The sequence below is a fragment of the Eucalyptus grandis genome, chromosome 11 (genome assembly GCF_016545825.1).
Source record: "Eucalyptus grandis isolate ANBG69807.140 chromosome 11, ASM1654582v1, whole genome shotgun sequence".
NCBI lineage: Eukaryota > Viridiplantae > Streptophyta > Magnoliopsida > Myrtales > Myrtaceae > Eucalyptus > Eucalyptus grandis.
In genome coordinates this window covers 29414498-29427344 of record NC_052622.1, presented here as the reverse complement: position 1 = coordinate 29427344, position 12847 = coordinate 29414498, and the positions used below count along the sequence as shown (strand labels likewise).

The window sequence follows — 12847 nt, the reverse complement described above, 5'->3', positions numbered from 1 at the left end:
GGATCCAAGTCGTTTTCTTGAGCGGAGAGAGTTACTCTTCTTCTGGACGATATGCCGTGTCTTCCAAGCACACTCAGATAGATTTGTTGGTCGGCAACAGCTCCACCCTAACTCAGGGGGAAAAGGCGAGTAGAACTAGACAACTCAAAAGATGATGAAGGATCACGGCTCCTAAAGATGGGATCACTTAGGAGGAAATTTACGTCTTTCTAGTGTATGACTAAACCCTCCTTAACTGATGATTAGGGCCGAAAAACACTTAGTGATTCTAAAAACACTTGGTGATTCTTTCTCTCTTTTGTTCCTATGTTTTGCTTAAAAGCAAGCGATTCTATCTTTTGAAAGCATTATCGATAGTACCTCTGATTAATATATCTAGGGTTAATATCCTGAAAAATCTCAAATTGGTACACGTATGACAAATTTACCCCCAAACTATTTTTTTGACCATGAAAATCCCCATACTAGTACAACTGTGACAAATTTACCTCAATTGACTATAAGAAACCCTAAACTGGTATATTTTTTTTTGACAAGTACCCAAACTAATTTATTTGACCGCCAAAAAATCTCAAACTGGTACATTTGTGACAAATATATCATTTGTTAAATTGGATTAATATCACAAACAAATACAAAAATTATAAATTGTGACAAATGGAGAGTAAAATCCCAAACTAGTATATTAGTCAATTGTTATATGTCATTCAACTTAATAATTTGACATTAAAATTTAACGGAAACTAACAGAAGGTAAATTTGTCACAAGTGTACAAGTTTGGAATAAATTTGTCAAATGTATATTAATTTGGGGGTTTTTATGGTCAAAAAATTACTTTAAAGTAAATTTGTCACAAATGTACCAATTTGGCATTTTTTAGGATATTAATCCTCATATCTATGATGGTACCGATGACTTTGAAGAGACTAATAAATATATACACTTAATCGATCATTTCATTAATAAAGCTTCGGGACCCCCAACATATAAAAATCTCATAAAAGAGACAAGAACAATACCCCAGCTTGGAAAAGTCTGAGAACCACAGAGAGGTTACTCTTCTTTGGACCATACGCTATGTCTTCCAAGCACATTCGATAGATTTGTTGATTGGGACAAACTCCACCCTTAGGCAGGGGGAAAAAGGCAAGTAGAACTAGACAACTTAGAAGATGATGAAGGGTCACAGCTCCTCAAGATGGGACCACTAAGGAGGAAATGCACGTCTTTCTAGTGTATGACTAATCCCTCCTTAACTGATGATTAGGGCAGAAAAACACTAAGTGATTCTAAAAACACTTGGTGATTCTCTCTCTCTCTCTCTCTCTCTCTCTCTCTCTCTCTCTCTCTCTCTCTCTCTCTCTCGCGTTTTCAAGATGGGACCACTTGGTGATTCTATCTTTTGAAAGTGACAATACCTCTAATTATATCTATGATGGTACTAATCATTTCGTTAATAAAGCTTCGGGACCCCCAACGTATAAAAATCGCATAAAAGAGACAAGAACAGTACCTTAGCTTGGAAAAGCCTGAGAACCGTGGAGAGATTACTCATCTTTTGAATTATACATCGTGTCTTCCAAGCACACTCGATAGATTTGTTGGTCGGGAAAAACTCCACCCTAAGTCAGGGGGAAAAGGCAAGTAGAACTAGACAACTTAGAAGATGATGAAGAATCACGGCTCCTAAAGATGGGATCACTTAGGAGGAAATTTACGTCTTTCTAGTGTATGACTAATCGCTCCTTAACACTCAGTGATTCTAAAACACTCGGTTATTCTTTCTCTCTTTTGTTCATGTGTTTTGCTTAAAAGCAAATGATTCTATCTTTTGAAAGCATCATTGACAATACCTTTGATTAATTATATCTAGGGTTAATACTCTAAAAAATCTCAAACTAGGTACACGTGTGACAAATTTACCTCAAACTATTTTTTTAATCATGAAAAACCCTAAACTTGTACAACTGTGACAAATTTACCCTAACTGACTATAAGAAACCCTAAACTGATATATCTATAACAAATTTACCCAAACTAATTTATTCGACCGCAAAAAACCCCAAATTGATATTTGTGACAAATATACTCTCTGTTTGGATCACCACAAAAAAAAAAAAAACACAAAAATTGTAAACTATGACAAATGGAAAGTAAAATCCTAAATTAATATATCAGTTAACTGTCACGTGTTATTCAACTTAATAATTTGATAGTAAAATTTAACGGAAACTAACATTGCGTAAATTTGTTACAATTGTACTAGTTTGGGGTTTTAATGGTCAAAAAATTAGTTTGGAGTAAATTTGTTACGGGTGTACCAGATTGGGATTTTTCAAGATATTAATCCTTATATCTATGATGGTACCGATTACTTTGAAGAGACTAATAAATATATACACTTAATTGATCGTTTCATTAGTAAAGCTTCGGGACCCCAACACATAAAAGAGATAAGAACAATACCCCAGCTTGGACAAGTCTGAGAACTACAGAGAGATTACTCGTCTTCTAGATTATACGCTGTGTCTTCCAAGCACACTTGATAGATTTATTGATCACGAAAAACTCCACCCTTAGTCAGAGGGAAAAGGCAAGTAGAACTAGACAACTTAGAAGATGATGAAGGATCACGGCTCCTATATATGAGACTGCTTAGGAGGAAATGTATGTCTTTCTGGTGCATGACTAATCCCTCCTTAACTAATGATTAGGGCCGAAAACACTCAATGATTCTAAAAACACTTGGTGATTCTTTCTCTCTTTTGTTTTTGTCTTTTGCTTAAAAGCAAACGATTCTATCTTTTGAAAGCGTCATTGACAATACCTCTAATTATATGTATGATGGTATTGATGACTTTGAAGAGACTAATAAGTTTCAGTGATTCTAAAAACAGTCGGTGATTCTTTCTCTCTTTTGTTTTTGTCGTTTGCTTAACGATTGTATCTTTTGAAAGCGTCATTGATAGTACCTCTAATTATATCTATGATGGTACTGATGGCTTTGAAGAGACTAATAAATATATATACACTTAATTGATCGTTTTATCAATAAAGCTTCAGGACCCCCAACGCATAAAAGAGACAAGAAGAGTACCCCAGCTTGGAAAAGTCGGAGAACCACAACAAATCAGTCGGACAAGAGCAATGCTAAGGGTCTTGAAAAATATCTATCTTAAAAATTCTCTATCCCATTGCTTAGATGAACAAAAGGAAAATATTTCTATCGTCTACAAAAGTTTTTTAAAATATAAATTATTTTATATAATGAGAACATTTTCAATCGATTGGTTATTTCAAGAGATATAATTAATTATTTTTGGAGAAATATTTTTTTTCAATCTTTCATTTTTTGTGAAATTAACAGAAGCCAAATGTGCAAAATGCGGAGATATTTTCGTTAGCACAGTGCCAATGCTGGTTAGGCAATAGCTCCAAGAACGAAATATTTGTGTGCGAGTGTGTAAAAATAGATGCTTGGCCTTTGGAGCAAAATATAGGCAAGCCACCAAAAGCCACTCGATACTCACCAATTTGGGATCCTTATCCTTTCTTCTTCTTCTTCTTCAGAAGCTAAAAAGAATGGCGGGGGAGTGCCATCCTCTCTTGAGAGGAGGAAGGAGAGAGAGTAGATACGGCCATGGATTCTCTCCAGCTCAGATTCAAGCTCTTGCCGCCATCTGCGAAACCCTAATCCCTTCCGTCTCGCTCGACTCCATCAACCCCAAAATACCACATGATGATCCGGCTCTGCATGGCTTCTACAGCGCTTCTGGGTCTCAGCCTTCTGTTCCCGACGAGGTGAAATTATCTTTCTCAATTTTTTATTAGGGGAAAATTCGAAGAAACAGAAAAAGTAGTTAGCTATTTTTATTATCACATTTCATGAAGCATATAACCTTTAATTAATACATCTTTGGCGGCCAATTATAGCCTCCGACACTTTTTAGTTTCGACAGGTATTTTTGTCTAGACTCATGTTGCTTGAACCACGTACTGGCAGTATATTTTGGTCACGTGCTTTATGTAATTTGTCTAGGATTTTAGATGTTTTGACATGATATTATCAGTTCGGTTTCTTCGTGCCACTCATTTATTTATCTCTAAGTGTGAGATTACTCCCCGTTCTTCCATTTCATCTACCTTTTAATTGAGAGAAAATTGTTAAGCGCCTCACATCTTCTTCTAAGTTTCTATTCGTTTTGCAGAAAACAATTTACAGAAAATTATTTTTCATATTTTCATGCATTTGTTTCACGAAAAATAAATTGCTTGGAAAAAATATATTCCTCACTTGGTATCTATTATCTCATACCCATACAAACCCTCAATTCCTCCTCCTCCTCCTCATCCTCCTCCTTTTTTAACTCGAATTATTTTTTACTTTTATTTTTATTTTTCTTTTCTTTGTTTTCCTTGTTCTCTTTATTGGCCAGTCGCTGGCCATTGTCTTGGCAAATTGGCGAGCGCAAGTGTCTAGCTCGAGGCTCATCGATCCGGTGAACCTCGAGGCCAACAAGCAATGGAAAAATCAATTAAAAAATAAAATAAATGAAAAAGAGTGTATGGAGGAAAAGATCTTCCTTACAAAACAAAAGAAAATATTTTCCACTTTATTTTCATATTTCATTTGAATATTAGAAAATAATTACATTTTCTAGAAAATAGCTTCTTAGAAAATATTTTTCAAAAATGCCACATTTTCTGCAAAATGAATGAAGCTTTAACGTACTCTTCCTCTCCTCTTCCCGAAATTGGAATCAATAATAATATCCATTTGTTTCACGTACAATGTATCGCTTTTTGAAAAATATTTTCCAAAAATCTTTTTATAAGAAAATGACAATATTTTCCGATATTTGATTGAAACTTAAAAATGAATTAGAAAATATTTTCGCCATTTGGTATGGAAAATCTATTCTTGAGGAAAATTATCAAAAAGTTCCCTAATTATTTTTTTTGTTTTTGTTTTTGTTTCTTCCTTTATTGTGGTGATGGATAGTGATTGGTCATCGGCGACCTTGAGCTTGCCAAATTCTAGCGAGCCAAGCCTTCCCAACCTCAAGCGAGGCTCCACTCACCAAATCTAACAAGGTCAAGCTCACTCAAGGCCGATGAGCTTAAAGCTCGCCATAGGCCAACAAGCCTAGAGGCCACACCAAACAGGTGAGCTTGAGCCTTGCCATAGGCATCTGGTGAGGTCTTGAGCCTTGCAAGATCGGTGACCTTTGAGCTCACCACAATTCGATGAGGCTCAAGCTTGCTTGTGGTTGGTTGTTGACCGTCATCATGGCCGACGACTACTTGAGGAAGAAGAAAAAGAAAAAGAAAGAAAATGAAATAAATAATTGAAAATTTGATATTTCAAGAAAAGAAAATAAAAAATAAAAAGAATAGAAAAAACAATAATAATGAGTGCACGGAAGAACATGCTTGGTCTAACTGAAAGAAAGAGGAGAAAATCTACTACTTTCGAAAGTGTCTTTTCTTCTAGACTGTTTATTTCCTGTTAACCAAACGCTGATTTTTTTTTTCCCGGAAAGTTGTTTTCTATAAAATAAATGGAACCTAAGTAGATGGCAGGCCACTGGAAGGAGAGTAATTAGAGCATGCGTTGTCAGCAAAGCAATGAATCTTCGCAAGCAATTTTTTTCGCCGTTTGTTCAGTGTTTAGTGAGAATGTGAGCGGTTAAAATACTCACAAAACAAAAACATAACGATGAAGTATGAGCATCAAACCTTGCAAAAACAAGAAGAAGAGGTAGGCATCAAAATTCTCTTGCAAAACTATGGGCACGTCATCGCTCACAACCGCAATTTCAATGTTATTTTTGGGGTCTGGCGCAGAGAATTTTGGTCTCACATCCAGCCTGAGGCTTTTGAAGAGTATTTTCTGAGAGGGAAAACAGATAGAATAAAAAATAAAAAATAAAAGTGGGGGTTTGGCAGGCTTAGCCCATTGGGTCATGATGGGCCCGAGCGGCATCGTCCCGTTATCCTTTCACTGTTGGGAGCCTTCGCTCGGCCTGCACGGATCTACTCCGGGCTTGGAACGGCGGCAGAGAAAATTAGCCACCAAGAGCCCGGCCCATTTTCTATCACTGTATTGGCCCCACTTGGGTCTCCAGCCAGCGCAACTGAGCTCGGAGACCTGAAGGCCGGCAGGGCTCTTCGTGAAGTTAATAAACTGTTCAGTTCCTTATGCGTTGGGCGATGTGGGACTGCTGCAGCTGTTGGCAGTTTCCCGTCTCCCTTTCATCCAAAAATTCATGTCCACGCGCACGCTTTGATTCTTGACTCACTGGTTCTCGAAATTTCCTTCTGTAGGATCGCTTTATCTTGTCCGGAGAAGTGGCTGATCCGTGCTGTGAGAGCCAATCCCTAACTTGATTCTTTATTTTATATTATAAGCAAAAAAAAAAAAAAAAAGGCTTTTCATATGAAGTTTCATTTGGATACTTATGGATAAGATCAGTTATTTCAAAATTAAGAATAGAAAATTTTTATTTCTAACAATTTAGAAAAGTGATTTTATCTAGCTATTTTTTTTTTCTTAGATTGATGGATGGAAATCTTGGCGTGGAAAGAATGCAATTCTCTTCTATCCAAGACCGTGCATTGTCTTGTTTTCTTACAAGAAATTTAATCGAAATTCCAAAAGTCTGCCCCTTTCTTGTTGTTTCACTTCGAACCGTTAGTGATCTAATTCTCTCGTGGAAAACTAATCGTTACACCAAACCAATTTCATAGACCAATCTCAATACATACGACATGACCCTAATTTCCTATTATATAGTTCACTTCTATCAGAACCCATGGCAGGTGTTCGTTTCTGATTCCTTCCATGATAATGGAGAGCAGGTTGCAGAGATTTTGACAAAGAGGGCTCAACGCCAAGTTGTCGTGATGGTGAGCATAGTGCTGAAGATGCTGTCCTTCAGGCTGGGCATGCTCGTGCTGTGCTGGGGCTCGTGCTTGGCTTCGACATGGCCGTTCATCCTCAACTTCTCTGAAATGCCTGTGGAGAGGAGAGAGAGAGTTCTCATGAACTGGTCGAGACAGAAGTTCGTGGTTCCCCTGAGAGTTGTCTTCGTGATGATCAAAATTTATTGTCTCTTCATCTTCTACACTAGGGTAAGGTTACCTTTTTTTTTTCTTTTTTTTCTTTTTTTTTTAGTGTCTCTATAGTTTGCACCAAATTATTTCACAAATGACAATGGCAAATTGGCAAAGTGCACTTTAAATAGTGGATCCTATGAAACGGTTAATTAAAATTCAAATCGCATCATTTTTTGTGAATTGATTTCGTAAACCAAATTCAATAAAGGGGAGAACTTTTATTGTTCCGTGCTAAAAAATACAAATCATTTTCCATGCTCGTAGACTTTAATTAGTGATGGTAAAAAAACCGATAGATGATTTTTTATATGAAGCAAATACATGCTATTGGGTAATCTATTTTTATAATAAATTAGTAAATATAATTTAAAAGTTTTATAAAATTTTCTCCAATTATGCCAAATTGTTATTTAGTTACCATCTCTCATCTCGAATTGGTTACAAACGTTTATTTGATAATTTTTCTATTGGGTTACTTAACCCGAAAAGTTAGTTAGTCACTCAAATATATGCTAGTAATTTCATATAACAATCAATAAATTAAAGGCATTGGTGAGAAAACTGGTAGTCTAAAAAACCAAATAAACATTTCTAACTAGTTTAAATAAGAGTTCGAAATATAAAATTAGTTCGAAAGTTAATCCTAGAAATATGATTGATAAGCAAATCAATGAAAAGTGGCAACTCAATAGTATAGTTGGTAAATTCAAGAAAAAAATGAGTTGGGGAAAAAAGATGGTAAGAGGCGTTTGTAAAAGAATACAAATAAGAGTTTGTAAACGGTGACAAAAGTTGATAAATTAAAAAAAAAATGGCTATTGAGTCAGTCAAATGAGAGTTGGTAATGGTAATTTAATTGGAAAAAAGTTGATAAATCATATAACAGTTAATTAATTAAAGGTGTTGATAAGAAAAGCGAATAAAATTTGATAAAATATAAGAAAGCGAATAAAATTTGATAAAGTATAAGAATTATTGACAATTTTTGTTCATATTGTACAAGTGGTTATCCAAGTTATAGGAAAACTTGTGACATATAATCTTTCTTCCGCCAACAGTTTTTTTTTTTTTTTTTTTGAAATCTACAACTTTGAAAGAAATTGTTCTTATTTGAAACGGGTCAAGTAGGCGTCCAGAACTTTTGAAGATTAGTGTGCCACGCTAAAATAATACGTAGACATTGATTTAATTCTGTTCTTCTTTTATCTTCCTCGTTTCCTCTTGCAGACAGATGAAAACTCAAACAACCTAGCATGGGAAGCAATCGGGTACCGAGTGGACAAGAGACAGAAACCCAACGAGTCCCATAACAAGCAAGAGAGGCCCCTTCAAAGAGGCCTTGTGGAAACCGTGCATGAAACTGACTCATCCCTCATTCAATCCCTCACCCAGAAGGGACTCAAAGTCACTCAAATTCCGCAGCACAACGCCTTCAAGATCAAATGTGACGTCGTCATCATCGGCTCCGGCTGTGGCGGAGGCGTTGCTGCCGCAGTCCTCGCACACTCAGGCCAAAAAGTGGTCGTTCTTGAAAAGGGCAATTACTTCGTCCCGCAGGATTACTCGTCACTAGAAGGGCCATCACTGGATCAGCTGTATGAATCCAGCGCACTGCTGTCCACTGTCGACGGGAAAATCGTGGTCCTAGCCGGCTCCACTGTGGGCGGCGGGTCCGCTGTGAACTGGTCGGCTTGCATCAGGACTCCGAGCCATGTCCTGAAGGAATGGTCGGTGGATCACAAGATAAGGCTTTTCGGAACACCTGACTATGGTTCTGCAATGGATGCTGTGTGCAAGAAGATTGGTGTCACTCAGAAATGTGAACAGGAAGGGTTTCAGAATCAAATTCTCAGGAAAGGGTGTGAGAGTCTTGGCTTGAAAGTCGAAGCTGTCGCTAGGAACTCATCAGAGGGTCATTTCTGTGGATCTTGCTGTTATGGGTGTAGGACAGGGGACAAGAAGGGGACCGATTCAACGTGGTTGGTGGACGCAGTAGAGAATGGAGCGGTCATCTTAACGGGTTGCAAGGCCAAGAAGCTCATTCTGGAAAATACCCCACATGGAGAAAAACCCAAAAATGCTTAGGAGTGATTGCATCATCTGTCCTCAACAAGGACGTCACAAAGGAGCTTCACATCGAGGCTAAAGTGACGATCGCTGCGTGCAGCGCAGTCTCAACACCACCGCTGCTGATCTCAAGCGGCCTGAAGAACCCAAACATTGGGAGGAACCTGCATTTGCACCCGTGCGCTTTCGCTTGGGGGTATTTCCCAGAGAATCTGACTGGGATCCAAGGCAAAGTATACGAAGGAGGAATCATCACTTCGCTCAACAGGGTTGTCTCGGAAACCGGCGCCCCTGTCCCAGCGATTATAGAAACTCCTTCCTCGGGCCCGGCCTATTTTCTGCCTTATGTCCTTGGACTTCGGGCGCCAACATGAAGGAAAGAATGAGAAAGTATTCGAGGACTGCCCATCTCTTTACACTGGTCCGAGACAAGGGCTCGGGAGAAGTGAGAGAGGAGGGGAAAATCGTCTACAACCTAAGCGAATTCGACAAGGAGCACATGAAAATCGGGCTGAGGCAAGCCCTGAGGATACTGATTGCTGCAGGCGCTGAGGAAGTGGGAACGCACAGGAGCGATGGGCAGAGGATGAAATGCCAAGGGACTAAGGAAGAAGACATCGAAGAGTTCTTGAACGACATCGTGATCAGTGGAGGGCCCACGTCAAGAGAAGAGCTGTGGAACTTGTACTGCTGTGCACATCCCATGGGAAGTTGTAGGATCGGGGCTAGCGAGAGAGATGGTGCAGTGGATGAGAGCGGGGAGAGCTGGGAAGCTAAGGGCTTGTTTGTCTGTGATGGAAGTTGATGCCTACAGCAATTGGGGTCAACCCCATGATCACCATTGAGTCCACTGCATATTGCATTGCCAAGAAGATTGCAGAATCCTTGAGCAGTAAACAAGAAGACCTCTGAACTATGACTGAGCTAAATGATTCACATATGCTGCATCTCGTTCTTGATGTTGAATACTAGAATATGTCGCTTCCCGGATCCAAATGAATCGTGATGTAAGATAATATAATGTCCGGTGAAAGTTATGTCTACTATATCTTTCTAGTTGAAGACGATGTGAAGTTACTGGTGTAGGATCTTGTTTCTGCATAATGCTTTTTAGCAGTACATCCATTCCTTCATGTGTCTGTCAAAGGCTTCACTGTGTTGGTCTCTATATTCTGAAGCTTTCCTCTAGGCAGTTGTGACTCAGGAGGTTACTCAGGAGGTTTAACGTTTCGTCATCATAGCAAATTAGGTGGGAATTGGGTAGTAGTTTAGTTAACAGTCCAGTGCAGAATCGAGCAGCCTAGACAAATTCCTCAGCTTGTGCAACTGAGACAGGATAGAAGACTCAGCAAAACTAGGAAGACCGGTTAACGAACTCCGCATGTTGAATGTTGAAAACAATTTCGCTGTACAAGTTCGCCATCTTCTAAATATCACAGAAGCTGGACTTGGGGTTGATCTAATTGGATCAACAACTGAATTTTCCAAAAATCAAATGTCATCACTTGCTTATCTAGTTGCCTGCCAAACTGGGTGCCTACTGCTGCGATCTCGAATTGGATATTTTTGGAGCAAAAGGAATCGACGCAAGAACCTCCTTCAATATACGAACCAAAAAAATAAGCCAAATCAGCTGAACGCCACAAGAGAACAGGTAGCTGGAAAGTGCAGAGAACGCCATAAGAGAAGTGGACCGAGTTCTTACAAGAGGCCCCAGAAATATTTCGGGCTGATATATTATTCCCAATATTGGAGAAAGTTCCCAATCTTGTCCTTGTCTCCAAAAATGACATAGTATATTTGAACTAGCAATCAAAAAGCCTCGTTAAATAATGGATTGTAGCACACACTATTTGGACCTATTGTTACTTTACTGCCAGTAATTATGACTAAAATGTAGCTAGACTTTTTATTTTGAGACTTTAATAGAGTCGATCATTAAATAATGAGATCGAGTTCGCTTTGAATACTTTTTTCTACGGGAAAATTGTTCAAAAATTTTTAAACCTATTACACTTTAGCCAATTTGGTCGTAATTCTTTTAATTTTGTCAACTAAATCCCAAACTTTTTTTATGATTTGCCAATTTAGTCCATCCGACTCATTTTGGTTAGAAATCAAGAACGTGGACGTTGATGTCTGCGTGGTATGGCAAGCTTGGGCGATGTTCAGTAACTAACAAAAGGAAACAATCGACGACGATTACCCTCATCATATTAGGTGAGGTCGAGCCTCGCCAGCTTTCAATGGGGTCGCCCTTCAACAGTGGATGCATTTAGCCGGTCTTTGGTTATCGCTTAGGCCGGATGATTAGGTGGAGGAAGAAGAAGGGAGGAAAAAGAAAGAAAAAGAGAGACGATAATAAATAAATACATAATTAAGAAAATATTAAAATATTATTAAGAATTATCAATATTAGCATTGACCATGTCATGTAGAATGACCAGTATCGACGATAATGTTTTATGGTAAAACTTGACTAAATGAACTCAATTGGCAAAACATTGGTAACACCTAAATTTTGGCGATCTAATTATTTATTTATTGTATAGAAAATTATGGTAATTTTACCCGTAATGAGTGGATTCGAATTAATGGTTCCGAGCTTTTAACTTGGCAAGCTTGACTAAACTCACGGCGAGCAAATTGGCTCAAAAATTAATGATGATTTTTTTTTTATAAGGTAGATATGAAAAGTAAATATTGCGTTTGACAAAATGAATATTGCATTTAGAAAAAGAATCTTCGTGAATTTTGATTTGGGAAGATTAAAACCCTATAAAAGGAAAAACGGTAGGGTTTCAAGTGGGGGCTTTTTCTCTCAATTGCTAGGTCAAAAAAAAATTTCGACACAAAAGAAAAGAGAGAGGAAAAGTTTCCCCTTGCTCCGTCGGTTCCTTTGGGAAAAGCAACGTAGAAGAAAGAGAAAAGAAAGCAAGTGTGCAGAGGAAAGAGAGAGGAAGTGACCGGACGTGTGCAGCTGAGAAGAAAGATAAAGGAAAAGACAAAAAGAAAAAAAAAAAGAAGGGGACTGTTCATCTTCTTCGACGCCTCAGCCACCGTAGCCGATCCCCTGCGCAGCCGCTGACTGCTGCGCCCGCGTCGCCGCGGCCGCACCACCGCGTTTCCGCCTCGGCCGGCCACCGCCGCTCATCCCTTCGTTGCAGCGCCGCTCGCCTGTCACCGAACCGCCGCAGCAGCCTGCAACCGCAGCAAGTCACCGTCACCAGCGACGCCCCTCAGCAGCCGCGTCTTCGCCCGTCGACCACCGCTGCTCGTCGCTGCCCTCGCCCGCGAGCTCGTGTCACTGCGTCTGCCTTGAAGCCCGAAGCCGTCGCGCGCTGCCTCGCCTGCAACCGCGCCGGCCCGCGAAGCCACCGCTCCCACGCCGCTCCGGGATCTGCCGTCCTGCCCCGCCGCGCCTCCTCCGCGAGCAACCCGCGACCTCCTGCCGTCCGTGAGGCTTGCCGACCTTCGCAGAGCCTCCGACCAGCAACTCGCCTCCAGCCCGTGCCGGCCCGCGACGCCGCTGCTGCTCGCGTCCCCATAAGCCGACGCCAGCCCCTCCGCGCTCCGCCTCACCTCCAACCCGCGCCGGTCCACGACGCCGCTGCCCTTCCCCGACGCCATCAGATCCGGCGGCCAGCACAGCCCCGTCGT

At 39.9% G+C, this 12847-nt stretch overlaps 1 protein-coding gene across 1 annotated transcript; it reads left to right on the top strand.

Moving 5' to 3' along the window:
* Window positions 1-3513: 3513 nt before the first annotated feature.
* On the top strand, window positions 3514-10312 carry LOC104425697 (long-chain-alcohol oxidase FAO2). Its single transcript, XM_010038468.3, is given in 6 exon segments — window positions 3514-3802; window positions 6863-7135; window positions 8348-9182; window positions 9185-9502; window positions 9505-9987; window positions 9990-10312. Coding segments are annotated over 6 exon segments (2238 nt in total). The 5' UTR covers window positions 3514-3583; the 3' UTR covers window positions 10100-10312.
* Window positions 10313-12847: the final 2535 nt, after the last annotated feature.